Source organism: Phaethon aethereus (genome assembly GCF_964289735.1).
Source record: "Phaethon aethereus genome assembly, chromosome: 7".
In the NCBI taxonomy this organism is placed as follows: Eukaryota; Metazoa; Chordata; class Aves; order Phaethontiformes; family Phaethontidae; genus Phaethon; species Phaethon aethereus.
The window spans coordinates 5859874-5886641 of record NC_138583.1 but is presented as its reverse complement, the minus strand read 5'-3'; the positions used below and the strand labels follow the sequence as shown (position 1 = coordinate 5886641).

General features: G+C 37.8%; 1 protein-coding gene across 1 annotated transcript; it reads right to left on the bottom strand.

Annotated features, from left to right (window-relative positions):
- Positions 1-1383: 1383 nt before the first annotated feature.
- DNA2 (DNA replication helicase/nuclease 2) lies at positions 1384-22694 on the bottom strand (the record flags this gene model as incomplete). Its single annotated transcript, XM_082001951.1, has 21 exons — positions 1384-1432; positions 2056-2222; positions 2360-2542; positions 3151-3240; positions 6483-6675; positions 6768-6857; positions 6963-7156; positions 8328-8552; positions 9539-9648; positions 10910-11019; positions 11113-11229; positions 11712-11942; positions 12885-13079; positions 14515-14680; positions 14979-15096; positions 15639-15855; positions 16729-16854; positions 18388-18533; positions 19947-20130; positions 21145-21324; positions 22249-22694. The coding sequence occupies 21 exons, from the start codon at positions 22692-22694 to the stop codon at positions 1384-1386; spliced, it is 3537 nt and encodes a 1178-aa protein (XP_081858077.1).
- Between the last annotated feature and the right edge of the window lie 4074 nt (positions 22695-26768).

Here is a 26768-nt window from a genome sequence, read left to right as displayed (position 1 = left end):
TCACTAATGTACTAAGGGTATGTTTTAAGAGTAACTCCCACGCTAATTATTTTGATCTTTTGAAAGACCCAGAGGACATACGCAGTTGATGAACAAGTGTGTATTTTCACCTGAAGAAGAGGATATCCTATCAACTATTCAAATTTTTTGTACTGTTCAAAGTACTTGTATTCTATAAAGCAAAGTATTAAACAACTGTAACAAAACCAACATCAAGCTTTTATTATTTCAAACATTACAAAAGTTAGGGAGCAGTTTAAAAAAAGTGAAAATGCCCACATTTAACATCTAGAAGTTTGTCTGCAACTATAGGAACACAACTACTTGACATCAATCCAAGAGAAAACAGGTACTAATGATTCTGAAGAATCAAAAAAAATTTGTTTCCACCAGCGGTCTTGGAAAGAAACTTCCCAGTAATAGTCTAGAGTATGAGGTAGCGTAAAGAAACTAAATCAGATCTGTCAAGTAAAGGATATTTTGCATTGTACAGATGCTATCATCTTTACAAAAAACAGAACCTGAGAATGCAAACTTCTTAGAGCTGCATCTCTAGTTTTGTTTCTTGGGAATTTTTTTTTGAAGAAAAGACTACAAGATCAGATAAACTGAAACCAGAGTTTTACTATGATCTTCAACTGGGCAGCATTTCACTTCAACAGATTTACTTGACAAATATATTAGTTCGTAAGAGGGAATTAAGTGAATCATCATCACATTTCTCCCAGATGCATGTAAAATCAAGGGACTAGAAGAGTCATCAAGAGTTCCTCATATGAGAGATTAATTACATTATATATAAGTATAAAAGACTGTGGTATTTAAAAAAGCAGACGTATACTTTAAAGAACACCACGAGGCTTCAAAGAAGAGCAAGTTTTCCCCTATTTTTTTTTCCAGCACAACACCACAGCATCTTAATCAGGCATTCTAATAAATGGAATTACTGTATGTAAACTACATTTTAAATCTTTAAAACCAAACCGAGCCCAGAAAACTATGACTCAATGAAGCACTGGTTTAGTCCCCGGCTTCCACTTCAAGTGTTCCCCCCCATTCACTTATGCAGATAACTGCTTGTTAAGATAAAAGTGAATATTGAAGTACCTATCCAGTATCTAAACGAATGTAACACTTTGTACTTCTGGTTTGTTACAAGTACACAGGTACCAAAATGACCAGCTTAATCATTTTCAAAGAGAGAAATGTGTATTGTTACTTTACTGAAAGGAAACCTTTAAAAGAATTTAATGTGATTTCTGTTTTGGCTTCATTCAGATTAACCAAAGCACATCAGCACTCAAACCCCACTAACCAGTTATTTACACTCAGCAGCATCAGGAGAAAATACACAAACACTTGTAAAACTCTCCATCTTCACAATCACAAAATGTTACACTTGTGGATACTTTCATGAGCCCCTGCTGGAAGACTGAAGATGTAGCAAGTTAAGGAAGTAGTTCTCAAGCATTCCGATAACATACCACTTTCATAAAAACACAAAACCTGTTCAAATATGCATCGGTGTTCGCCAAGAAAGCCACTAACCAGGCCTTTCCTATTTAAATAGGAGATGGAAACAGGCAGAACTAGAGCAAACTCTGTACAACACCAGAGAGAAAGAAAATAATTAACAAGTCATCTGACAGTTACAACATTTGCCATTCTAGCAACATTATTCACAAACCGTTCTCTCACCAGAGGTGTTTAAATGCATGGTACTTCTGAGGAAAACAATTACACTGACGTTAAGATGCCAAGAAACCAGGATGGCCACAGAAAAAACAGAGGCATTAAACCTTAATAATTTGGGCCTCAAAATTAAAAAGTTATGTCAAAATTGACTTGCAAGTCAGCGTGGACCTTTTCTACTTTTGAAGACAGCGAATGTTCTAAATCCATCTATTACCTTGATCTCAAGTATATTTTTGGTTTATTTCATGACCACTTTTTCCTATTGTGTTGCCAATATGATTATTTAGGTTAATAAATAACGAAGATCTTCCCAACCTTACCTCAAATCTCAATAAGGCAATCTTACCTTTCCCCTTTCACAAAACAGCAAAAAAGGATATCATTGCCTCGGACTGCAAATGGCAGAGTAGCTTCTCTAGAGGAGGATAGCGGCACAGGGATGGAACACAGCCCACCATGATTAGTTTGTGCTTGGCTCTTGTGATAGCAACATTAAGACGTCGCCAATCCTTCAGGAGGGTGCCAAGCTGTTGAATAAACATAACTTGCTTTTATTCTTTGATTTTTCCTAATTAGTTTTCAGAATTTGATGTAGACGCATTTTGAAAATGAATGTTTTAACTATTAAAATTGACTGAAACAAAAGTTAATAGGATCAACTTACATTTTCATCATTACTGTTCCTAACAAAAGATACAATTATGATACTTTTGTCTCTTCCTTGGTATTTGTCTACTGTGTTGACTTCCACCCTGTTCTCCTTCAATTTTGCCATTAAATCAGTGATCATTTTTAATTGATGCCTGTATGGTGATATAATGCCAATGTCTGAAGGCTTACAGCCAGCCTGAATGAAGAAGAAACAGAAGGAAAAAAATTGTGACTGCTGTTAGCTTGGGATACGCATTGTCAGAAATCCAAGGATTTTATTTTTCTTTCCAACACTGCTGCAAGATCTTGTATCTACACTAAGTAGTCAATGGAACTCTACATATAACTGGTATTAAAGAAAATAGAAGATAGTAGTTACTGCAAGCTCCCATGCTTTGTCTTCACAGCAGAAGGACAGATATTGTGAAATTCTCATCTTCCTTTCTTCCTCAAACTGTGAGGTGAACATTCAGAACTCCTGGTGTGTACTACTCCTTAAGTTGACTGGATAAAATAAGGAAGGAAGGAAAACCCTCTCCCCTCCCTCCCAAGAAAGTCCTCATCTCTTGAAAGAATTTTGCATCCAGCTTTTTTTACATCCCAAATACAACCAGGCAGGGGACAGGGAACTGAATGCAGACCCCAAGCTCTTCACTATACTGACAACGTCACCAATCTTCAATTTATCCCTAAGGTTATCTGTCAAAGAATAGTCTGATACATATGGCCACCATTACTATAGCAATGTAAAAATGATTCATTATAAAGCTGTCCCTCTGAACAACGTAATAAAGTAAAAGATACCTTAATAAATAAGGATGTTAGGAGGAGTACTAGTTTAGCTTCTGTCACATTACTTACACCACCTTTTTCTGCATGTTCTGGTGCTGGGACCTTTAAAAATATAAACAGAAAATAATGACTTGTGCCATCTACATGGGCATACTATATTCTGATCCCTAACTCACCGTATCATATGTGTCTTTGTACTAACAGTCTTCATAGAAAATAAGGCTAAATGCTAAATTTTACAGGCTCTGAGAGCCTATATTGTAAAGTAACATCAGGATACTGCGTTTGCAATACAAGTTGAACCAACGTGCTTAAATGAGTTTCTAGTACTAGCAAGTCACCTTAAGAAACTGCCAAAGCTTGATCATCTGACTTTCAGTTCATACCATATACACCATCTGAAAAAAGGGACATTTCCCAGCCTGACAAGGTAAGAGAGCAAACTACACTTACTTTACATATGACTTTAGTTTAAGGCTTATGCTGGGAACATCATTGTAAGGATTTTTCCACATTTCCATAGCAGAAAGGATTTTTTCTTTTTGAAGTGTTGAAAGCCTATATTTAAAACTACAGGAATAACTATCCAAAATGGTAGTATTAAATTTAAATTCCAAATTTTAAAAAGTTTTCACTGAATGCACCATTTCTTAACTATTAACTCCCTTTCCCTGCATCCTGTATGAATGAGACCAGAAAGCCAGGAACAAGCTTAGAATGTAAACTCTTGTCATTTTGGTACCACAGTTTCATAATCTATTCTCTTTGCTTAGCTCTCGCCTTCTCTAAAGTTTAAGAAGTATCATTAGTATAGAAAGTGCCCCTAATGTCACCCTTCTAGTAAACTGGCATGCAGCTAAACATCTAGGGTCAAATAATAAGCCTTTTCATTTAGAAATAGTCTAAAGCCCAGCATATACTAACCTGCTTTCTGTCTCCCAATTCCATTTTCCACCTTACTCATTTACTGCCATTTACTACTTCACTCGTTCCACTATCTGCCTCTGACACTAGTGACATACATCAACTTTGTTTTCTTAGGTGCCACTTTGTTCAGTTTTCCTTTTGAATTTTTATGACAGCATTCCCACTTAAAATGGGAGGTGGTATGGTCTTTACTTAAAGCAACACGCTCAGAAGCCTATTACAACTAGTTTTACTTCTTTGAACAACCACCCCAATATCATCTGAATGGCTGAATTTGGAAATCATTATAGCATTTAACACATGGGTAAAGTAATACCTAGTTAATATTTGTAAGAGCATTCCAGGCAAGTGGTTGCTACAGCAGTACCACTGCTCATGTGTAGAGTCTGACAGCATACGATACGCATCAAACACTTCACAAATCCAGGAATTCAACTGACTGGGTGGGTCATTAAGTGTAATCTATGCTCAATGTCTAGCATACTAAAGCACTGCAAATGAACAAAAAACCTCCAATAGAAATTTACCAGCCCATATGTGACACTGCTGCAACTCTATATAGCAGTTTTTTTGAGGCAGCACATATGTATATATTAATAGTAGGCTACTGTATCCACAAGTTTATTTTAGGACTCCAGCCACATGCAAAACAGTAGTCAGTATTGTGCCGATTAAATAGCATGCTACCTACTTCAGCAAGAATCTATTTTTCTGCAACATGCCCTCCAAGCTTCTTTTACATGACATAATATGTTTCTAATATGTTGTGTAGATTATAGAAGCAAAAAAATTTTCCTTCATATTAGAAGATTCCATTGCCTTTTCCAAAACAGCAGCTTTTCCATAGCTTGTGTCTCAACAGTTACACAGCTTAATACTTACTGCAAGATAAGCTGTTTGTAGACTGAGTGCATGATGGCAGTGTAACTGTTACAACCTGTCATATCACAGCTGAATTAAGAGCTATACTGTTATAGCTATGCTGTTTGTTTGTTGGTTGTTCTGTTTGTTTGTTTTAAATTCACTATTCTGAAAACATCACACCCAAGAAGCCTCCGAACTTGCATACACTCACATTTTCTTCAAGCAGAAGAGCACTGTTTTAATGAACAGTTGGTTTCTATCCACACTAGCATTAGTATAGTCAAAAACTATACAAAAACTATTTCAGGGGAAACAAGTTCTACAAGCTAGGTCATGCTTATATTAACACATGCTTACATTTGTATTTACTATGTTCACACAGCACACAAAAACACCCCCAACCTCAAATCCACCAACTTTAGCCTAGTATTATTCAGAAGTCTGGCCTTAAATCAAGGATATGATTTTTCAACATTCAGACTCAGGCTGTCAGAGGAAGTGCAGACTGACACAGGGTTTGGCAGAAAAGGAACAAATAGATTTCTGATTACTGTCACAAACATTCCACATTATTAAACAGAAAACAATAGAAGCTTTTTTCTTTTTTAAAAAAGTAAGCATAATAAATGCAAGCTTCCTGGTGGTATTGTGATATTTTTTTCTTCTCCTTTCTCCCCTTTTGTATTCTCCCCCCACCCCCTGCCCCAAGTATATTTATTCCGAAGTTTTTCTTGGTTATACTACAAACAACAGTATGCAAGGAAAAAACACTATAGAGTCAAAGAAAACAAAATAAATGCTGATTTTGTTTGGGTTTGTGTTTGATGGGGGTTTTTGGGTTGGTTTGTGGGGTTTTTTTTTTCTTCACCCTATTTCTTTTTTCCTCTATGACTACCACAATACATGGAGTTGTGACAGGAAGGCTAAAAAGAGATACGACTTTATAGCCTAATGTCTCAACAAAACCAAGAGTATTTTGGAAAGTGAAACTTTCCTGCTGGTTCTACAAACAGAACAGCTGTCTTATACTCAAGATGGTTTTCTAGGGAAGAAAAAAAATAAAATTGAACAGAAATTCTAGCTTTCACATTACCAATTTTGGTCCGAATAATAGATGAACAGTGTATCAGCCAGTTTCCTACTGGAAGAAAGCTAGGACCAGCTGACTGCTTTTCTGTGAAAAGGACAGCAGCTATTGAGGCATTCCTGGAAAAGGTCTCCCTGTTTAGTTTAGGCATTTTTAGAAGTTCCTCTAAGCCACTGTTTCTTTTCTGACCATTTTCTCACATAAACACTGTTTCTTTTCTGACCATTGAAGAGACTATCAGAGTTGTTATGAAAAAACATGAATCCTGTAGAATGTCCTGGAGAACACAGAAAGGCCAGGCAGTTCTTTCCAGGATCAGCATAAAAGCTCATCAGTTGATACAATTATTGGCAAAACACAGTTACGTGTTTTACCCTACCTAAGCTGTATGAAGTTTTACATGTTGATTGTATTGAGAACTTGCATGAAAGATACAATTTTGAAAGGAGAACATAACAAACTTTACCTTCTCTGTGTTCAGAAAGCACACAGGTGTGCCTGGATCAAGTACTTCTTTCAACCATGTTTTTGAAGCATCTGCAAGCTCCAGATTCAGCTTTTTTAGGTTGGGCAAGTCAACAGTGGCACTTGACACCTTCTCTGAGCCACATTCCAGTTTGCCTTCATACACTAACATGTTACTCAGTGACATAATTTTACTACAGATTTAAAAAACAAGAAAAGGCATCAAATCTTGCAGTTTCAATCCCACATTAAAAAACTCACTGTAATAAGTAAAAGTTTAAAATACCTATTCATTCTGTATTGCACAGTTAATTGGACAACAGCATTTTGGTTTTGTTCCAGCCTTTTAAATAAGCTTTCACTCATGCCAAGATCTCTGGTACAAAACAAACAAAAAACCAAAAATGTGTCAGGCAGAATATTGCGAGACCCTTCCCAGAATTTACATTACTAGTAGCTGTCCAGCACCATTTTATCTTACCTTGCTTCTGCATTCAGTACAAGTGGAGGCAGCTGCTGATGATCCCCTACCAGCACAAACCTTTTGGAGCAGAATAGTGGGCCCAGACAGATGAGCTGGCTTATTTGAGAAGCTTCATCAACTATACAGAAATCAAATTGCTTCTGAATAAAGATGGGGTGATTTACTCCCATGCACGATGTTGCTACCACTGGCTGAAAATTGAGACACACTTTAAGGATAAGATACATCCCATATCTTTTAGCACTACATTTTCCAGGTTAAGAGGCAAAAATAATCTTTCCCATTAAACTGAACTAAAGTGTAAGATAAAATAAATCAAATTATTAATCCTTGAAACCAGACCAGCACACCTTGCATACATATTGGCCTCTCATATTCTTGCATCAATTGCAAATGACAAACAAAAACCAGCTTTAGAACAGACTGTAGTAAATAACTCGCTCCTGCCATATGTTGAGTGATACGAGGTTCTATGCATATAGAATTCATGGAGCGTGCTGAAGGGACTACCTTAGAAAACTACGTGTTTTGTTTTAATTCCAAAAAGATAAAACACCACCAGTGCAGTTCTTCTCACCTCTGTGCTTCTACTGCAGTCCGAAATGACTAAAATGTGAAAGGTTAAGTCACTTCCCTTATGACTTCAATCTTTTCCCTGCAATGCCCATCAACAAAGTAGTAAATGGTGGCTTTTGTGATGTTGGCATTTATTCCAACCACCACGAAGCTTTGTTCTTTCCAAGCATTTAAAGCTGCCACTGACTCAGTTTACCCAGCTCCCACTAGGGTCCTTTGCATTAACATTCACACAGGCAGCACTAACCTTTGAATCAAAAATTAGTGTTTGACCAGATCAGCTCCACAGCACACCACTCCCCTCCCATTCTCCAATTGTACAAATGGCACAAGTGGGAGGGAAAAGGGACAAACAGGAACAATATGTGAATAAAGATAGAGGGAGTCGCAGCAGTTAATCACCACCCCCTTAAGGGATAAAGTTGTCACGGAACCACAGTTTAAAAGACTTAGGAAAGACCACTTTAGGAGAGGATATGTGTAAACAATCCAACACAAGATCTCAGATAAAAGCACTGGAGCCTTTAAGAATTATTACTTATAATGATTAGTTATTTGATGTAGACATAAAAAATTACTTTTAGGTCTCAAACTGTTAATATTGGTCATTATTGGCTATAAAGAAATTGAAGTGATGCAGAAACTGAGTGCCTTTTTCAGCTCAGATTTCTCACATCAGTAACACACCCCTGGGATGAGTTCCTTCTCTGCAGTATCTGAACAACCAGAATACTAATTGTAATTATCCTTAATATTTTGCAGGGCTAGTAAAAACACTTTTCTCACCTGACTGTTATAGACCTCTTCCAAATCCGTTACAGATTTAATTGATTTAGACCTGCAAATTTCTTCTTCTGTAAATTTCCGTATATCTGGATGAACTTTCTGAGCTCGCCCCAAGCGCAAGAAACCAACTTTGAATTTGGCTAGCTTTAGCAGGATATTGTCTACAGCGGTGTGTGTAAAGCTAGTCAGAAGAACACTGAAGCCACAAGCAGAAAGAATTCTCACCTAATGAGTGGCAAAGGGGAAGAAAAGAAAAAAGTATTAGTTTACATAAAAGAATCAGCAATCCCATGTTTGACTGGGTAAAAAAAAAAAAAAACAAACCACGAAACAAGCAGCTTCAGAGGAAGCCAATAACAAGTATGACTTCATTTATTTCAGTCTTTCTGGCCAGTGAGCTATTGTCAAAGCAATATGAGCAACACACCTGACGGTTCTGATGCGTGCTGCAAACAGTGCGAGCTATGAACATCCATGCACACTCACAAACTGCACTGAAAAGAAAGAACTGCACTCTAAAGATCTCCGCTGTAAGAACAAGTCATGCAGTCCATTCCCACACACACTGTTCTAACCCATGACATTTTAGCCACAACAGATTCAGTAGAATGAGCCAATCTGATAATAGCAGCAGCTGCTTGTTCTCTTCTTTCCCCATGAGCTGATGACAACTCCAAGTGAAAAGACACTGCTATTTCAAGAAAAACTCACTCCGCCCACAGCCTAAATCCAGTATGCTCCTACAGGCCATTTCTGGTGAAAGAAAGCCACCAACTAGAGGAGACGGCTACCAGGCTGCACATAGCTTCAGTACCATGGGTTTATACAATTTACAATGGACGAGGTACTGACTTCCCCAAGGAGTCCCTAATTTTGAGCTCTAACTCTGGATTTGAGAACTTGCTGACATTCGAGGCCAAAAAATTTTAACAGTGAAGTGTCACAGAAGCGAGTGAATATCACACTTCAATCTCCTCTCCCCCACATATATTCCTACATAAGCAAAAGAGAATCCTACTCCACAAAACACATTTTTAGTTCCACCAAATACAAGTTCCTAAGTAAAAAGAAATGGTTTCTTCTTTGAAATTATGCAGATACCTGTAGACTAATTCATTACAATTAATTTTGGACAGTATACTTCATACAGTTTGTTTAATGCTCTCCTCCAAATCTCAAAGAAATTTAAACATCAAGGTACACGATCTTACTAGAGCGCATATCGTAGTAGTTTTTCCTGTTCCAGGCATACCCACAATAAGTGTGTAGTCTTTTGAAAGTAGTACTTGTTTCATTGCTTGTTTCTGAGGCTTATTCAGACCTTTAAAGAAGAAAAATAAAAGTTAAATGCCTATATTTCATAATCATTGTAATGGTTGCTAAAGATAGTAAAACAAAACTATAGTTTTCTCCTCCACTGAAGCCCTTAAAGAGGAGAATCGAGCAGAGTAAGTCTGTAGGTTCTAATGAAGTAATGATATTAAACATAATACCCAGACAAGTAGTACAGGGTCTGCATTACAGTCCTAGAAATAAATCGCTGAAGACATCTTTATTCTTAGGCCTTTTGTGGCTTCCTTCTAATATCCTAAACAACCACCTCCATGTGATATCTTGTATGGGCATTTCTATTTTGTCATACCCACTTTCACATTCAAACACATGGCTCACAGCAAAGGCAAATGAACTGCATATATAGCATCAACTTGATTAGAAGAAACATTACATCGGAGCTGTTTCTCTCCAGTCTTATGCAAACAGGCAGCATGTTCCAGCTCAAGCAAAACAGTAAGAAACGTCTGGGTTTACCGGTGCCTTTCTGTGAAGAAAATATATGGCTTGCAAGTTCGGGAAGACATTGTACTCCTTGTCTTCAGTACTACTTAATCTTTCTTGAGTTTCAGAATAACTACCTTCCTCTCATTTTCTATCCTTTGAGCAGCTTTCCAGGAAGCTCGGCAAAATTCTTAGTTTAAGTAGTCCTCAAAGCAACAAGGCACATCTTTCAGTCTTAAGGCTGAGCATTTATAAGAAGTTCTATTTGACTTCAGACAGCTCTGTCAGAGACCAATGAAGTATTTTCACTGAATGAGACACTGCCAAATACCTAAACAAATTTTGCTTAAAAAAAAAAAGTGCCCCAAAGCATCACACACTACAGAGTAGCCAGCGGTCAGGAAAAGAGATTACACAAGTGAATGCTTACACAAAAGCCCATCTCCTACCACTCCCTCAAAGCCTGCTTCCTCTGATCCTAAGAGCCTCCCCTGCTCCCTGTTCCTTCCTTTTGTAAAGGTTAGGGAGATAGTCACATGGCGCTTTGTTTGAACCTGCAAGCTGCAGCAACTAATACAAGTAAAATAAAGCTCTAATCAAATACCTGGTCATGTCTTCCTACCACTTTATGACTAATTTAATCACAGGAAGACATGCAAGGTAAGAGCTTGGTTTTAATTTTTAAGCCAAAAAACTGTCACTAGGCCCCGAAGTAGGAAAACACCCTTATATTTAGTGTGTGATAAATACTTTGGCTATAGAGACATATTACTAAACAGAAGATTTTGGGGAAAACCACTTTGTACCCTTTAAAATACTTGCAACAGTTTCCTTTGCTTCTGGAGGAAGGACAGAGCTCAAATGCTGAATAAAACGTGGTTTGTGGAAGTCAATTATCAAGTTGCGGAGCCTTTCACTGTGGATAAAAAAAAAAATAATCAAGAGTTACCGAATGAGAAACTTTATCTGAAAATAATGAAAGTGGGAAATTAATTTTATTTTTTCATACCTGACTGGGGAATCTTTCATCAACTTAGAAAGGTTTTCAAAGGGCACTCCTACACCAAAATCTCCTTCTTCATGATCCAACCTAAATATAGTGTTCTTGGGGAGCTTTGACAAATTCCTGAAGGATGACAGTAACATGGACAAAATAATTCTCTTTACAAGCAGCATGTTGCTGATTAAATACTTAGTAGTACTAAGTGTTAAGTGATAGCTCCCAGCGGTCCTAGAGTAAAGCAGTTAGCTAGGAGTAACAGTGCTGACTGATTTAAATAAAACATGATAAGAGCCCAATTTAAAGGCAATATAGTCTGAATAATGAAAGTTACAATTAACACAGTAGTCATATAGTCTCATGCTGGAGACCTAAGTAAATTGAGTTTGCAAGCATACTTTCATTCAAACAACCTAGTTCAATAGCCAGGCATATGCACAGACCAAATATTGACATTTTCAATCAAGATACAAGAATTTCCAAAGGGTAATTCCAAGCCCAGCAAGAAGTCAGACCATATCATAGCTCTTTGGACACCTGGGAGTACCCTTCCTGAAGCCAGTACCATAGTGTCTTCAAACAGATTATTTTCCCTTTTGTTCTATTACCTGCCCAACAAACAGGAGACTTTTGTCACACTGACTTCTCTAACATAGCCAGTAGCCAAACCAAGTAAACCATTTTCCTCTCCACTCACAACCACTCTATCACCAACCAATAGGTTTGTTCCAGGTATGGCACTATCTTTGCGTTGAAAAAAATGTAGATACTGTCCCTCAGAAATTTCCTGCACTTGACCAATTCTGATCATGTTTCCAACACAATCTCCAGCCTTCTCTCTGTGAAAATATTAGAAAAAGAAGCGTATTTTAGTATCAAGATCCTGTCAGTAAGAGAGATAATTAAAAAAACACAAGTAAAACACCCACCCACAAACCAACCACCAAAACCAAAACCACACTGGGAAAAAAAAAAAAAAAATCCCCAAAACAGCAATAAAAGAACCTAACCCAAACACATACAACAAAACCAGGAAGATTAAACAGTCACTTTACAATAGCCACTTCAACAAGAAAAGGATTGTAAAAATATGTAGAGCCCTTGTACCTGTTCCAAGAACAGACTCCAATATTTAAGCTAAAGTTATCTGTAATTTCCTGTTAAAGAACAAACACTGAAATGTATGGACCCACTTCACTTATGGAGTTGCTTGTTTCACTTGAAACGACTCAGCTACATTTCACTTCTACAGATGCATTGAAGCGGGTCTAGAAACAGCCTATTATTTTTTCCACAGCTGCTGGCCTACGTGATATCTAACAACATGCTACTTCAGCCAGCAAGAGGCCTTAGTCTGCTTTTATCCACGTTCATAGCCACATCTAGGAGCACGGTCCAAATCGCATCGCTGTTTGTCAAGCAAACCCTCAGGAAACCAGCACAAGGAGCTGGGCTCACAGTCAGCACCCAGCCTCAGCCCACAGACACAAACGAAGCATGATTATACCACTCTTGCTTCTGAGTTAGCTGCTTCCTAAGTGCAACTTTACAACAACAACAAAAAAAAAATCATATTGCAAATACAAAACAAATTAATCTAGTAGGCTAATGTCCCAGTTAGGTCACATCTTACAAAAAACCTACCTTGCAAGAAGCACATTTGACTATTTCTAAAAGCGCTAGGAAACATCTAGTTTTCCTTGTAGTGAAAACACAAGTTAGTAATGCTTCATTTCCAGTTACAGAAGGAAGCATCATTTGTACCAGAAATTACATCTTACCTTTCTGAAGCAGGTATCATCCATATGTTTTTATATCCCTTTTTATGCTCTCCACTTTCCAGCTCCAAGGTTAACATTAGATACCACAGGCTGAAATACTCTAAGTGCGAGGGTTTCAGGTGCTGGGTCTCTCTTTCAATAATGGGTACCACAGCAGGAGGAAAAACCACACTGGCCATCTTTTCTTCTACAGCTCTAGGAGTAGAACCAAACACAGGAAAGAGTCACCTTGTATCTTTTTTTCTTGCAAGTCTGTATGTACATGATGCCAATCTAAATGCATACTGTAACACAGCAGATAGATTACTATCACAAAAACACAGAATCGTTAAGGTTGGAAAAGACCTTCAAGATCACCAAGTCCAACCATCGACCCAACACCACCATGCCCACTAAACCATGTCCTGAAGTGCCACGTCCGCATGCATTTTAATACTTCCGGCGATGGTGACTCCCACCACCTCCCTGGGCAGCCTGTTCCTATCATCACTGAAATAGTTGAATCTGCATCCATTGTTCATGTGAACAACCTCATATAGTAACTTTACATCATCTCTACGATTTTGAATTATTAAGGCCAGTAAGTTAGTCAAAGACTAAAGACTTTTCGAGGCAGTACTATATACATGTAGATAGTTATCTTTTATTATTCCTTTTTTTTTTTTTATAAGATATTAATATTATATCAAGATTTGGCTAAGCAAAGGAGATTTAACAGTTAAAACACAAGCAGACTTCAAGACTATTTATTTCAAAACTAAGTATCAATAGACATTTCACCTAATCACACATACAAAATGCAACCAAAGAGAAAAAAATTAGTTCAGAAGTCAATAGCTACCCAATTAGTAATATATTCAGTTGCTACAGTAACAGGATTTAGAAGTAATATTTCACAAAAAAAATTTACAAAAACATATCATGTATGCCCACAAAGCTAGTTCCCTCAACATACACTTTTACCCCTACAATTTTAAAAACAACCAGGCGTTATATTTACACAAGATCACCCCAAAATATCTTCAGTGTACAGTTATGCTGCATAAAAAACAGAAACAAAAAGACAAGACTAAAACTTATAACAGTTTTAAAAATAATTTGATAACTTCATGTGAAAATTTATCAAATATTTGTTCATGACTTCAATTTAACAGGAGATGCAATGACACTTCAGCAGAGTAACATCAATGTATCATTACTTGTGTGATACCCTACAGGGAAACAATCTTCTACAGAGCCAAAGTGCTGTTGTCCAGCTCTTCAGCCTCAGCCTCAAAAGACTACCCACTTCACAGAGTTGCAAGAGTACAGCTTTAAAAAAAAAAAAATCAATCACAATTATTATTAAGAACTTATCTGTTATCATCATCAAGTATTCCTTTGAGACTTATCTCAGATTTTGTCTGGCTGAAAGTGTACCTGAGCAGACACATTAAGCCTCTGCGAGATCAGGGACTTGCACTGTAAAAGTTGCAGGGTGGTGGGGCATGGTCTATGGAACATTCTTTTGGGGTGCAACAGTCCTCAGTAAAGAAATAAGAAACTGTCAACCACAAAAATTAAATCACAGTATCAAAAGCTACAATTATTCAAGCTTATTTAAAAACACAAGTCACACTGGTTTTTTTACCTGCTGTATAGAAAGCAGTTGTGTATTTGGGAGCAATATTTACAGGCTTGACTGTCATCAACTACAGGAGGCAATGCAGAAAGCTGTGATTGCTGTCTTGCCACAGCAGATTTATATGTACTGTGTATTAAGTAGAAGGCCACGTGGTTTCTTAACTTAAGTAATTCTGTCAAGAAAAGAACAAACTAAGTTGGTGCTTTGGGAATTGTAATAACTTCTAACTCAAAACCAACTAGTCATGAACTTTTTAGTCAGTGAAGAAGTGACTGTTCATATAGCAAGTCCTAGTGGAATATTAATAAAACAATTTTTTAACATGAACTTATTGGAACTAGTAACATTATATAACAACAAGTGATACATCTCTAAGTACGGATATATGTTCATGAGAGTAAACCTTATTACTACAAGGTTTCATTTTAATTAAGATAATTACGATTTCTGGGGAAGGGGAACAACTTTACCTCTTCGGTCCATGTGAGCTCCAGAAACAGGGTACATAGTACCAGTTTTAAGATAAAGAAGAAATCCAGCTTCAGGATCTACTCTCCGTTCTAAATTCAACAGTGTATACAGAATAACCTGCAAACATTTATATATAAACTTATTACAATGCATTAAAACCAAAATATGTTATAAGCTGTATTTAGTTTCACCATAATTTATATGGTTAAGCAGCCATTACTATCACAAGTAATCTGGAAGCTGTAAGTAGTAAGCACCTAACACAAGGACTTCAATTAAAAGACATCTTCCTTAACAAGAGCTTATACAAGGCTACTACCTCTAGAGCAGACCAGCTGTCTAGAAGGATGTACAACACTAATTCCTGAAGCAGTTTGCCTCAACCTAATACTTGAATGTAGTAAGAAGAGACTAAAGAGCACGTATTTCAGGATAAAAACTATAAAAGTGTTTGAAAGCAGTAAATGTATACAATTCTCATTCTTCAGTTCACTTTCATTTTATATGAGCGACTTCGGGTATTGTCAGGATTAGCCATCCATAAATCCAGATTATACCACAGACAGTGTTTCACGTTCACAAGACAAAGCAAGTCATCTAATAAAATAAAAAAGTATACGTAGCCACTAATAGTGACATTAAATGTTTGGGTTTTGTACCTGACTTCTGTGCTCTATGGAGTTAGATTCCTTGCCAGACTTGAGCTCTAATGGCATTATTCTAGACTGTACTCCAGACTGGCGATGGATTTTCACCCTGGCTGTAACATCAATCTTCCCCTTCAATCCAAACCTGGGAGACCAGATATTCTCTTCGATGTCTAAGATGTCTACAATCTCTATCTTAGAAGATAAATCTGTTTTTTCACCACTTGACCTAGGAAGAAAATTAAGTCAGAAGTTCAAGTTTCCTTTCATTCTTAATATTAAAAATGTGTTGTAATCAAGTACTTAATATTTTTTGCATTATAGGCACTAACTTTAAAGTGCATCAAGTCTCACACAAACTGTCTTCCCATTAACAGAGGAAGCATATCGGAAAGTTACTTTAAATTGCACATTGGCATGTAGTTTTGCTATTCACCTAAATTTCAAAGTCAAAAAGAGAATCTTAAACTGTTTTTAATAGTTTTTGGTCTTTTCTGAAGAACCACGCTCTAAAACATTTTGTTTCTTCAAGAAGTTTCATGATATACATGGGAAAGTAGCATGCAGATTTCACTCAGAACTGCCATTTCACTGAAACTTTAACACTGTATTGCTCTTACCATTGACTGCAAGAAGCCACAGACAAGAAGAGCTCAGCAGTAGTTGAGTAAAGTCACCACTTCACTGATCAATTGTTATCTTAGTGAAGCATTACATTGGATTAATACATACTTTCACTTTCTGATTTGTAGTCCGGCACATATTTACAGTAGCTTCTAGCTTCGTCAGTAGATCAGACATGCTTGCTTTCCTAACTACTAAAATCTCTACTTTGAACCACACTCTTTACAAGGATTTTAAGACCAATAAGATTTTTATGTCAGTTCACCCTCAGTCTTAATGTCTTCCCCCGTACTCACAATGGCAGCTAAACATGCATAAACATGCGGCTCTCAACATGGGCTATTTTGGCAGTGAGGCCATGAATTAGCTCCATATCACTGAGCAGATTTGCATAAAAAGCGCCGTTCTAGAAATTAAAAGTGAATCAAACAGAACATACAACTTAGAACGGTTTTAACTTTTAATTATGGCTTCTTACAGTTTTAGTTGCATTTGATTTTGGCTCATTGGATTGTGCATGAAGTCTTCCGCCCATTTAAGAAATGATGGCAAATATTCTTCCACTTCCTGCATTATTTCTGTCTGTTTCAGATTTAATTGATACCTAAAAAATAAAGCCATGCATATTAAGGAGACAGAAATACTAGATTTGCTGCTGGTACTAACATGATTTTGACTCAAGTTATAACAAGATTGACGGAAATAACTGTGAAGTTTGAATATAAAGTGTACATAGTGACAGATTCATTAAGGTTCAACTCTATTACTTCATAAAACTACAACTGAACTGTAACTGAGATAGGGTACACTATGTTCATTTCTGACGTAACTTTTGCAATGACAGGCATAGCACAAGGAAAGCCTCAGCACAGTAGACGTGATGAAACAACACTAATACACGGCAAGAAAGGAGTAGACTCATGCATTTAAGCTATTCCTATGCTTTATGCAAAATTGAAAACATTAAAAAAATTGAAAAGACCATTTGCTTTTTGTCTGAATAGACTGGTCTGCTACTTGCTCTTCATGTACATTTTGACAGGCTTCAGACCATCTTAATTGGAAAGGAATCATGATCCTCTCCAGTTGCTACAGTTACAAATACACAAAAAAGCAGAAGTCTCATTAAACAGAACCTAATCACGTGGCATTAGATAATTCAGTCCTGGCATTCCCTGGAAATAATACAATTATTCTACAGCAACAGAGAAATACAAGGAGGTTTTACACAAATAGGTTCATACAAGTATGCAAGTGACCACAGCCAGCAGACTTTTATGTAACTTAATTTTAAATCCCAACAAATAGTAGCCTACATATGCAAAGAGGAATGGCAAATCAACAGTTTCAGACAGATGCCCAGAGTGACACAAAAGCCTTTAAGTAATCTTAACATTTACAATTTAAAATATCCACCTTCACAACAGAAGTATAGTAATAAGTCTTGTTACAGTTTTGCCTTCCAACTCGTCTGGAGCTAACAGATACTGACATGGCCCAACATAAAATTTATAATATTCTAGATACAGTTTGTTTTTTAACTTGTCTTGAATTTTATTTTAATCAAGCCTGCAGTAAAATCTTAAAACTGACAGCCATTCACCTTTGCCATTTTCTGATGGAAACATGAAGACTATTTATTACGCTAGCACTTCTAATTAGCTCTGCAGAGAAAATATGTTAAAGGTCCTCCAGCAACTGAGCTGTTAAGTAACTTGAGAAAGAATATGAAAACAGCAGACATCTCAATGCTTGGTCAGTCACAAGCTTCTAGTTCATCTCCCGAGGGTCAAAAGGAATTATGCTTGTCACATTTAACTCAACTTTGGGAGATGCCTGGAAATCTAATGTTACAGGCACAAACACTCCAACCTGCTTGGCCTGAAAGAAAAAAGCCTATAGCTTTTATAGTTACTCCAGAAGCATAATTCAGATCTACAGAAGTGGCTCAGCAGGGCAAATTAAATTACATTATGAATCAGGGAAATATTTTAGTGAAAGATACCCAAGTTTCATTGAGCAAGGTTATTTGGCAGAATATTCTCCTGATAGTAGTGCTATATTTTTTAAAGGAGAAAGTTTCAAATGTTCCTACTCTGTCTTCCAAACATAAAAAGATACCTGCAATGCTACTTACATTTCTTTGAGATACTTTTGTCCATATACAATTTTATGTGCTAGTTCTTCAACTTTCTGTTGTGCCAAGTTATTTGTTACCGATTGTTGGAAAATTTCATGAAGAATTGTACCAATGAGCGTTTGCCGTGAACCAGACTCGGAGCCCTGCAACAGACGTTATATACACATGTGAAGATTTCTGCCCACTTCATGCAAACTCTTCTATGACATTTCTGGGTTTTATCTGCTGCACATGATAGTTAATTGCAAAGTCATTAGACTTTTCACCTCACTAATTAATACCTGTTCAAACGTGACTGGGAATACTGCCAAATTATTGAAATGTGTGTCTCCTATTGCTTTATCTCTCATTTTTATCCCAAGCCTGATAATGTTAGGATACAATCCCTATGTGATTGACAGGTGAGAAACAAAAGGCACAGATTAAATTAATTTTGAGCAAGTTTTGCCTGCAGGGAGTATTAATAGCAGTATTTCCTACGCAAATATCCACCTTTACAATCTTACAGATATTATTGTGTTGCATGACACAGTTTCCTGTGTTTTACCAACGCACATAAAATTATTCCAAGTATCACCAGAATGGCTCAGAAACCCATTTAATCATCACCAGGGCTGGGCTCTGTAGACTCCTAAGAATTGAAAGTGGTAGTAAGTTATGACCTCTGCATGAGCCACCACCAAACTGGAAGTCTAACCAGCATGGTTTTTAAGTGCTTACTGATATCTTTTACAGACTTGGCACTTGTGAGTTCCACTCACAACTGGAGGGTGATTTTATCCTGAACTGACAACTGCCAAATGATTAGTTTATTCCTATTACTCCTTTAATGAAGGCCTGACACCATCTCACCCTGTACTTAAATTTCTTGTTTCAGTCACAGGCTCCCAGTGGCTGTTTACCACTCCATTCCAGTTCCCTTGCCCATTTGGATTTATGATTCCCACCATGTCTGGAAGTATTCCTCAAGTGAATCCGCGTATCAGTAAGGACACTACCACAAGAAACCTTTCCTCTTTCCGAGTTCCAACGGCTAGACTCAGATTCCAGAGTAAGCACACACAAACCCCCAATTACAGCCCATGTATGTTCCAGCTTGATCTTAAGCTAAAGCCTGCTTCCAATAGGGTATTAAGAAAGAGAGTCTTAACTGAATAGGCTGCTTTTTCAGCAGCTTTTAACTTGGCCAAGTGTGGTTATGTTTTTATATGGCCAACAAGAAGCACATCTCTCACAAAGGATTCACATCCACACAAAACATAGCAAGAGATTACCAAAGAAGTTGCCAGAATTTTAAGTGGGAAGGCCATTTCTTTGTCCCATTAATGATATTAAGAATATAGGATTATTTTAGCCAAAATTCTCAAAAAACAGAAGCAGCTCAGCCAGATGCAGACAGTTTCCATTCTAAATTATACTGTGTTGTAAACATTATGAATAGCTAATAACACCATTTTGCAATACAGCATCTCAGCTGGTTTTAATAGAGCTAAACCACTAGTCTCAGTGAAACAGTAACTCACTGATATGCTTGATGCTCTAGGATTAACACTTACCCTAAACCTTTCACTCAGCACTGCTCTTCTCATGCATCGAATACTATTTGATATCGTAGTGCCAGAAAGCAGCAGATCTGGGTAAAGAACTAGGTATCCAGACTGTTCATTTATTATCCAGGTACCAGAGCTACACTGCCCTTCTAAATGAATGATGTCTCCTGGAACAACCGGAACAGACTCCCTATAATGTAATACATTTGAACAACCATTTGCAAGCTAAGGACACCACATATTAGAAATTACACATTAATGTTAGATTCAACATACATCAAAATAGGAGGTTATTGTGATTCTTCTTTAAGTTGATCTAAATACATTTTGAAAATGAATAAAGGAATTTTTACTGACAAAACCTCAATAATTTTGAGTACTGGATCATGCATCAGCACAGCCTGCATGTAAGGAAATCCTTGCATGTATTAAGCCATTTCAGTATCGTTATGTTTTATACTGGCATACTACACTTTTCCATTACATGAGATCTATCTTTTTACTTAACAACTCTACTTCTTTCAGAAACTCAGAAAAATCTAAAAATACTTTTTAAAGTTTCAGGATTGAAGATCTTTTATACTTGCTCCTCCAAGAAATGGAGGCTTCTCCCATCTTTCAGGCTTACATAGAGAATGAAAAGCTGTGCCAAATAGCATGTGCACACCCGTATGTTTCAAAAGACTAAGCTAGTCTTCTGTAACATACCACACAATGCACAAACACCTAAATTAGAATCCTCACCAATTCAACACTTGAAAAAACTTTTACAGTAGAGCTTAAGCTAAGGTGATTTTAACAGACTGTATAAAACCTCATGTTTTACAGACATAGCTTTGTACATTTATACGTACAATGAGCGTACATCATTTAGGAGAACACTTATAATTGTTGCAAGACAACACTTCAACAAAACACCCTGCCTAATTAGAGCTTATTGTCTTGCTGTTTGTTAGTACAAAGACAAATTAAAACTTTAAATTAGCAATAGCAACTCAACACAAATTACACGACATGAGTTCTCTCAAGATGAATATCCATTACACTAACATAGTGACAATATGACATTAGATAAAAGTGGTAAGAAATCCTGAAATAACCTTTAAGAGAGTAAAGCTCATCTCAAAGGCAACACAAAGGAAAGCAACTTAATAACTCAGTATTTCATCCTCTTTCCAGGCATCTACATTTCTGTATGGATTACCAGCCGTTCCTAAGAATGCACAGTTCTGTATCTTCCAGTGACTGAGATGCTGTGATTGTCAAGTGTTTCTCAGGGTCACTTCCGTTTCTCTGTATTACGCTGACTTCCAACACACGGTATCTGTTGTTCAACCCATTCTTAAGTATTGTGTCAGGGGAATCAGCCACTTTCTTCTGAAAACTGAAGTAACAATTCATTATAAAGATATAACACTATTAGGAAACAGCCAGGCCATACACAAGAAGAAGGAAAGCTTCAAGCGTAAACCTAACTTTAACCCTCTTCAATTTTTATATATATTTAGTGCGGGTTTTTAGCTCTATACAGGTAAAGCGTAGGAAATCTCTTTGGCAACATTTCCAAATTGTTTTTTTGGATGACAGGGATGAAAAAAATGCATTTGGACAGGAGAGACATAAAGAATAAGACATAAATATTAAGTAAGTTGCTATTTATGGCAACTAGCGCTTCCTTTTGGTGTCCATATATCCATATTCATTTATAAGTTGATTATAAGTGTATTGCAATCCCTGTGCTCGTGAGAAAGCTTGTAGCTCCCTAAACACCATAAGGCACATAAGAATTCCCACGATCACCCAAGTACCTCAAACAGAGGGCTAACTTTTCCCCCCCCTTAACCTAAATTTCATAAGAAAACTGATATTCAAGGATCAGTTCCCACCTGGCTAACAACCAAAATTTCCGATAGAGCAGTCAGGCCAGCCGCTCTCCGGACACCGAAGGATGGCGGCTGGAGCTCCGGGGCGCAGGCAAGGTCCGAGCTCACGCCAGGTGCCCGCACCCCGCCCCGTGGCCTACCCTGCCCAGCGCAAGCGTCAGTTACTCGCTAAGCAGCGGCGGGTTCCTTTCACTGATTATTCCAGGTAGTCCCCGAGCGCTTCCTCCCTCTCCCCCACCCCCGGCGAAGGCCTGCACCGTCCCGTCCCCGCTCCGGCGGCCCTCAGGACTCCTTTCCGCCTTCCCGAGCCCGGAGCCGGAGGGGACGAGAGAAACAGCCCGTGCGCCCCGCTTTACATTTCAAAATCCCCGCGCTCACGGCCGTCTCCGCCCACTCGTTCTCCCCCCCACCGCCTCGGCCGCTACCTCTCCGCTGCCATAAGCGGGTCCTCTGCCGCGCACGGCTCGTCCCGCCTCAGCTCCAAGGCACAGCCCGCAACCCAGCCCCGCCACAGGCTGACAAAGAAGTGAAACCACCCTCGCTCCCGCGCCTCACAAGACCCCAGCCATCCCGCCAAGGCGCAGGCGCAGTACAGCCGCCTTCCCCGCCCACCTCCGGAGAAGTCCCGCCCCTCGTCCCTCCAAGCTCGGCCATTGGCGGGAAGGGAACTAGCGCAGCCAATGGGAGGTGCCGGGAGGGCGGGTCTTCGCCGGGGCGGGACGCGCGAGCTTCCCGCGCGCGGGCAGAGGGGTTGAAGGCGCGAAGTGGCGCGCGGCGGCTCCGGCCGCTGCCGTGGGGGCGGGGCCCGCGCCGTGAGGGAACCAGTGGTATGAGGTGAAGTTAGACGTGCCTCTTGCTCCTGAGCGCTCATGGGTGAACCTCAGCCCCAGAGTCGAACTTTGTCGCTCAGAAGAACTTGTTACAGCCGTCGCTGCTCACTGGCAGGCAGACAGAGGCTTTCTGGGGTGATACAGCAGTTTCAGATACACAGATTTCCTTTCTTCGCTTTTTTTTTTTTTTTTGGCCACAAAACCATGACTTCAGCAAAGCATTCTGGATCTGAGACCATCGCTTTAGCAAAGATTGAAGGACACAGGTATTAAATCTATTCTTAATACGCCAATATGACTGTTCTGTAGTTTAAGTGTCAGGAAAATGATGTACTAAGAGTTTGGCCTTGTATCTCTTTAATGTAGCCAAGCATTGGGAAACAGTATGAGGCTCTAGTCCTGCAAAGACGACAGTTTCAAGGATCAAAGCTTGAATTTTAAAAGGTGAGAACATACCTAAATTAGCCCTTTTAGTTTTCTTTGGGATAGTCCTTAAATGCAGACAGCAAACTACATTAAGGTTGCTGTCCATTGCAGAACCTCTGACATAAGCTTACTTGTAACTAAATAATTATGTGTTGAAACTATTAAATGCACAGTCACATAATTTGGTATGGTATTAAAAGAGATTACATAAATACTTTTACTTTGTACACTTGATAACCTTATGTTCTGTAGTCTCATGTTGCCTATATCTCTCTCATACACGAAGAAAGAAATATCTGAACAGAATATGGTTATAAAAGTACAAAATATGCTTTAAATATTTTTTGAAATTAGCTAAAATCCAAGCAGTCCAGGGAATCTCTACAGAAAGTCTGTGAAATCCAGAAAAATACCAAACCTTACTTTAGTACCAGAAGTTGCACTAAAGTGTTCAGACTATGGCTCTTTTAATTTTTTCCGGCATCAGTGGTTGAGGAAAATGATCTTACAATTTTAAGATAAACCAGCATTCTCCATCAAGTTTGAACTGTGTAGATTCAGGAATTTATTGTAAAAAATTTGTTATCACAAGACAATGAGAGTTCTTCCTTCCAATCCTGTGACAAACAGGGAGTTGTCTATCTATAATTACAAACAGTTAACATGCTTTATAAGCCCTCATTTTTTAGGTTACAGATTTAATCAGGGAAATCTGTGAGGGGAACCTACAGCTGTGTCTTCTCCAGCAACGACTCAGTAACATACACTTGTCTGCTGCCACCCCAGGTGACAAGTTAATTCCCAAAGCTGAATCTGAGATTAAATTTACCTTGCATCAGATCTAGCAAGTGTGCAGCCACAGTGTGAGCTGGTTCAGTAAGGTGAGACCAATAAAACCCATTCATTTCTTTTGGTGGATTAACCTTTCATCAGATCAGTGGAAGCACCATGGTATCTAGTCCATCTACCCTGTCTGAGGCAAAATGTCAAACAGCACCCAGAGGTGCCGTTAAATAGCAGAATAAAACAGTATAAATTAGCTGCAAGGAAAGCAGTCAGCTTCCTGAACTGATTTACGATGCAACCATCCTAGCAGTGTGCCAGGAGACCAAACAGGTCAGGTCCTCTCAACAAGAGTGGAAAGGAGAGCAAGCGTACAGGAAACTCAGACCAGCCTGAAGCATCTGAGGATGCTCAAGGGACAGTCTGTCACTCACGTCACTGAAGCAGAGATCTCCGAGCTAAACAGACTCACTCACACTGATTGCACAGAATAAAAGCACAGTTAAGCACAGAGATCTTTTCTTTCATACCCTTTTGAACTGAACAAATACAGTTGTTTTAAGTTGCAAACATAAAAGAAGGCTTATAACAAGTGCCTTTTGCATGCCCCTTTTTCAGAGAAAGAGGGGAGGAATTTGAAGAGTGTCGATAGAATTGGTCCACCTTGAGGTCTCAGCTCATTTAAAGGAGCAACAAAAACATCTGGAGAATGCTAGTAATGAAATAAATAAAGAGATGCTGGAGTTTATTGGTGTAAAAAAAATGGTTCAAATGCATCAAACTTTTCTCTGTAGTGACTGCAAACCGCAATATTGTTAATATATAAATGCCTTAGTTAAAGCAGGCAAAATTTTCAATTGTAAGAATGTGGAGATGAAGTATGGGGTGTATTTTAAGGACATAATGTTTAATCACTGCAAACACACCCCAGGACTGAGAGTTTCAAGCTGTATCATGGATAAGTCTGTAGAAGACACTCACACCTTAAGGAGGCCTAAAATGGTAAGGTTTTCTTTTCTACTTTTATATCAAAGAGTATTGGAAATAGGTGGGTCTACCAGAGTTTAAAAATATTATCCAAGGCTACATAACCAGTTCTTCACAAAAAATAATTACTTCACTGGATAGAACTGTTAGTTACAAGATTATTGTAATAGGAGTTTTTAGGAAATAAAGACACAAACAGCTATTCAGGCCCCTTACCTTTGCTGATAAAAGTGAACAGAAAAAAAAACAGAAAGTATGTGATTAAGGCATAGAAATGAACTTGGCTGGAGCCTAATCTTGTCCTTTTTACTGCCTAAAATTAGATGTGGCTTGTTCAGTACACTGAAAATACTGAAGAGACAGACAAGAAAAGACAAGGGAATAAATCCCTCAGTAGTTCAAAATGAAAATAAACCCAGTTTTCATAGGGCTGTCACTGGAGAAAGAAAGAGGATTTACAGTTAAGTCCCACGTTTCCATTGTGGTAGTCAGATATTCTAAATAGATTCTGTGTTCTACCTTAATAAGAAACACTTAAATAAGCTTTCCAGAAAGAGTTAGAAATGGTTACTAAAAAAAAAAAAAAAAAAAAAAAAAAATTAGGAACTCCAGTCTCCTCCCATCTAGCCCCTGGACAAAAGTATTTTCCTTTCATAGACCTTGCTCGAAAGTATTAAAGTACTTCCAAATCTAAAACTATTCATACACTTTTAAATTTTATTTTGAAAAACTAATCTTGAAAATACAGCAGTTTCATCCAGTAGGTCTATTTTTCACATTCAATATCCTAACTCAATTATTTAGGGGATGCTTTTTACTGCTCTCTTCCTCTCAAGACTGATTATGCTGAATTCTGCTTTATTCTGCAAAAGAACTGCTTAACTTTTCATAACACAGTTCAAACCTATTTTTGTTCCTCAAATATGTATCACTTGTAGTAAAATAAGGATGTAAAACTCTACATTTAAACATCCTTACATCCTTAAAAGTATTAACATGGCAAAGAACTGGCACCCTAAGAAGATGCTTATTTATTCACACAGTAAAACACAGGAAAGAAAAATGGCACACCTCTCCCTTTTGGTTTTTTGTGGTTTTTGTTTTTTGGTTTGGGGTTTTGGGTTTGGTTTTTTTTTTCCTTAAATACAGTGGATTTAGCTGTCTTGCAAGGACTTTAAAAGATAAAAATTCACTGTGATATTGTTAGTTTTCCTTTAAGTGAAACTAAAGGTCAGATGAAAAATCTTATTTGTTGTCTCTTAAGTAAGAATGACAATGTTATGCAGATTTAGCTACAAGGGCAAACACATACAGATAATTCCGGAAACATGCATTCTTTCTGGCTGTAACACATACAAATCACACAAAAACATTAGTTCAAAATTTTTAATAAAATAAATTTGAATACATCTCATTCTCTGTCCATAGCTACATTGTTAAATATCAAAGAAATACATACTTTTAAGAAACTTGGAAAAAAAAAATTGAGCCACGTAAGTTGTTGGTATTGAATATATAACTCAAAATCCAGTTTGCCAGATTTGTCAAAATTAAGCAAATCAATCTTACCATCCACCACTTAACATAACCATTACCAATTCTTTAAAAGACACTGCTAAAATATTTACAATAAATAAATAACTTACATCATTTAAAGTAAATGCTTTACAGTTTCCTGAATCAAGTAAGTAAAATCAAGAGTACCAATGCAAATCATGTATAAACAAGTCTGGAAAATAATTCCCTCTACAAAAGGAACTGTGGGAGGAGGAAAACACGTAATAGTCTATTGCATACCATACTTCAGAAACAGTACATGTACACATCTACCGACGCCAATACAATCTTCACTTTCTTTTCTTGCATGAGAGGTTGAATATGGTCCACATGCCTAAATAAGTAAATGCAGATGCAGCAGC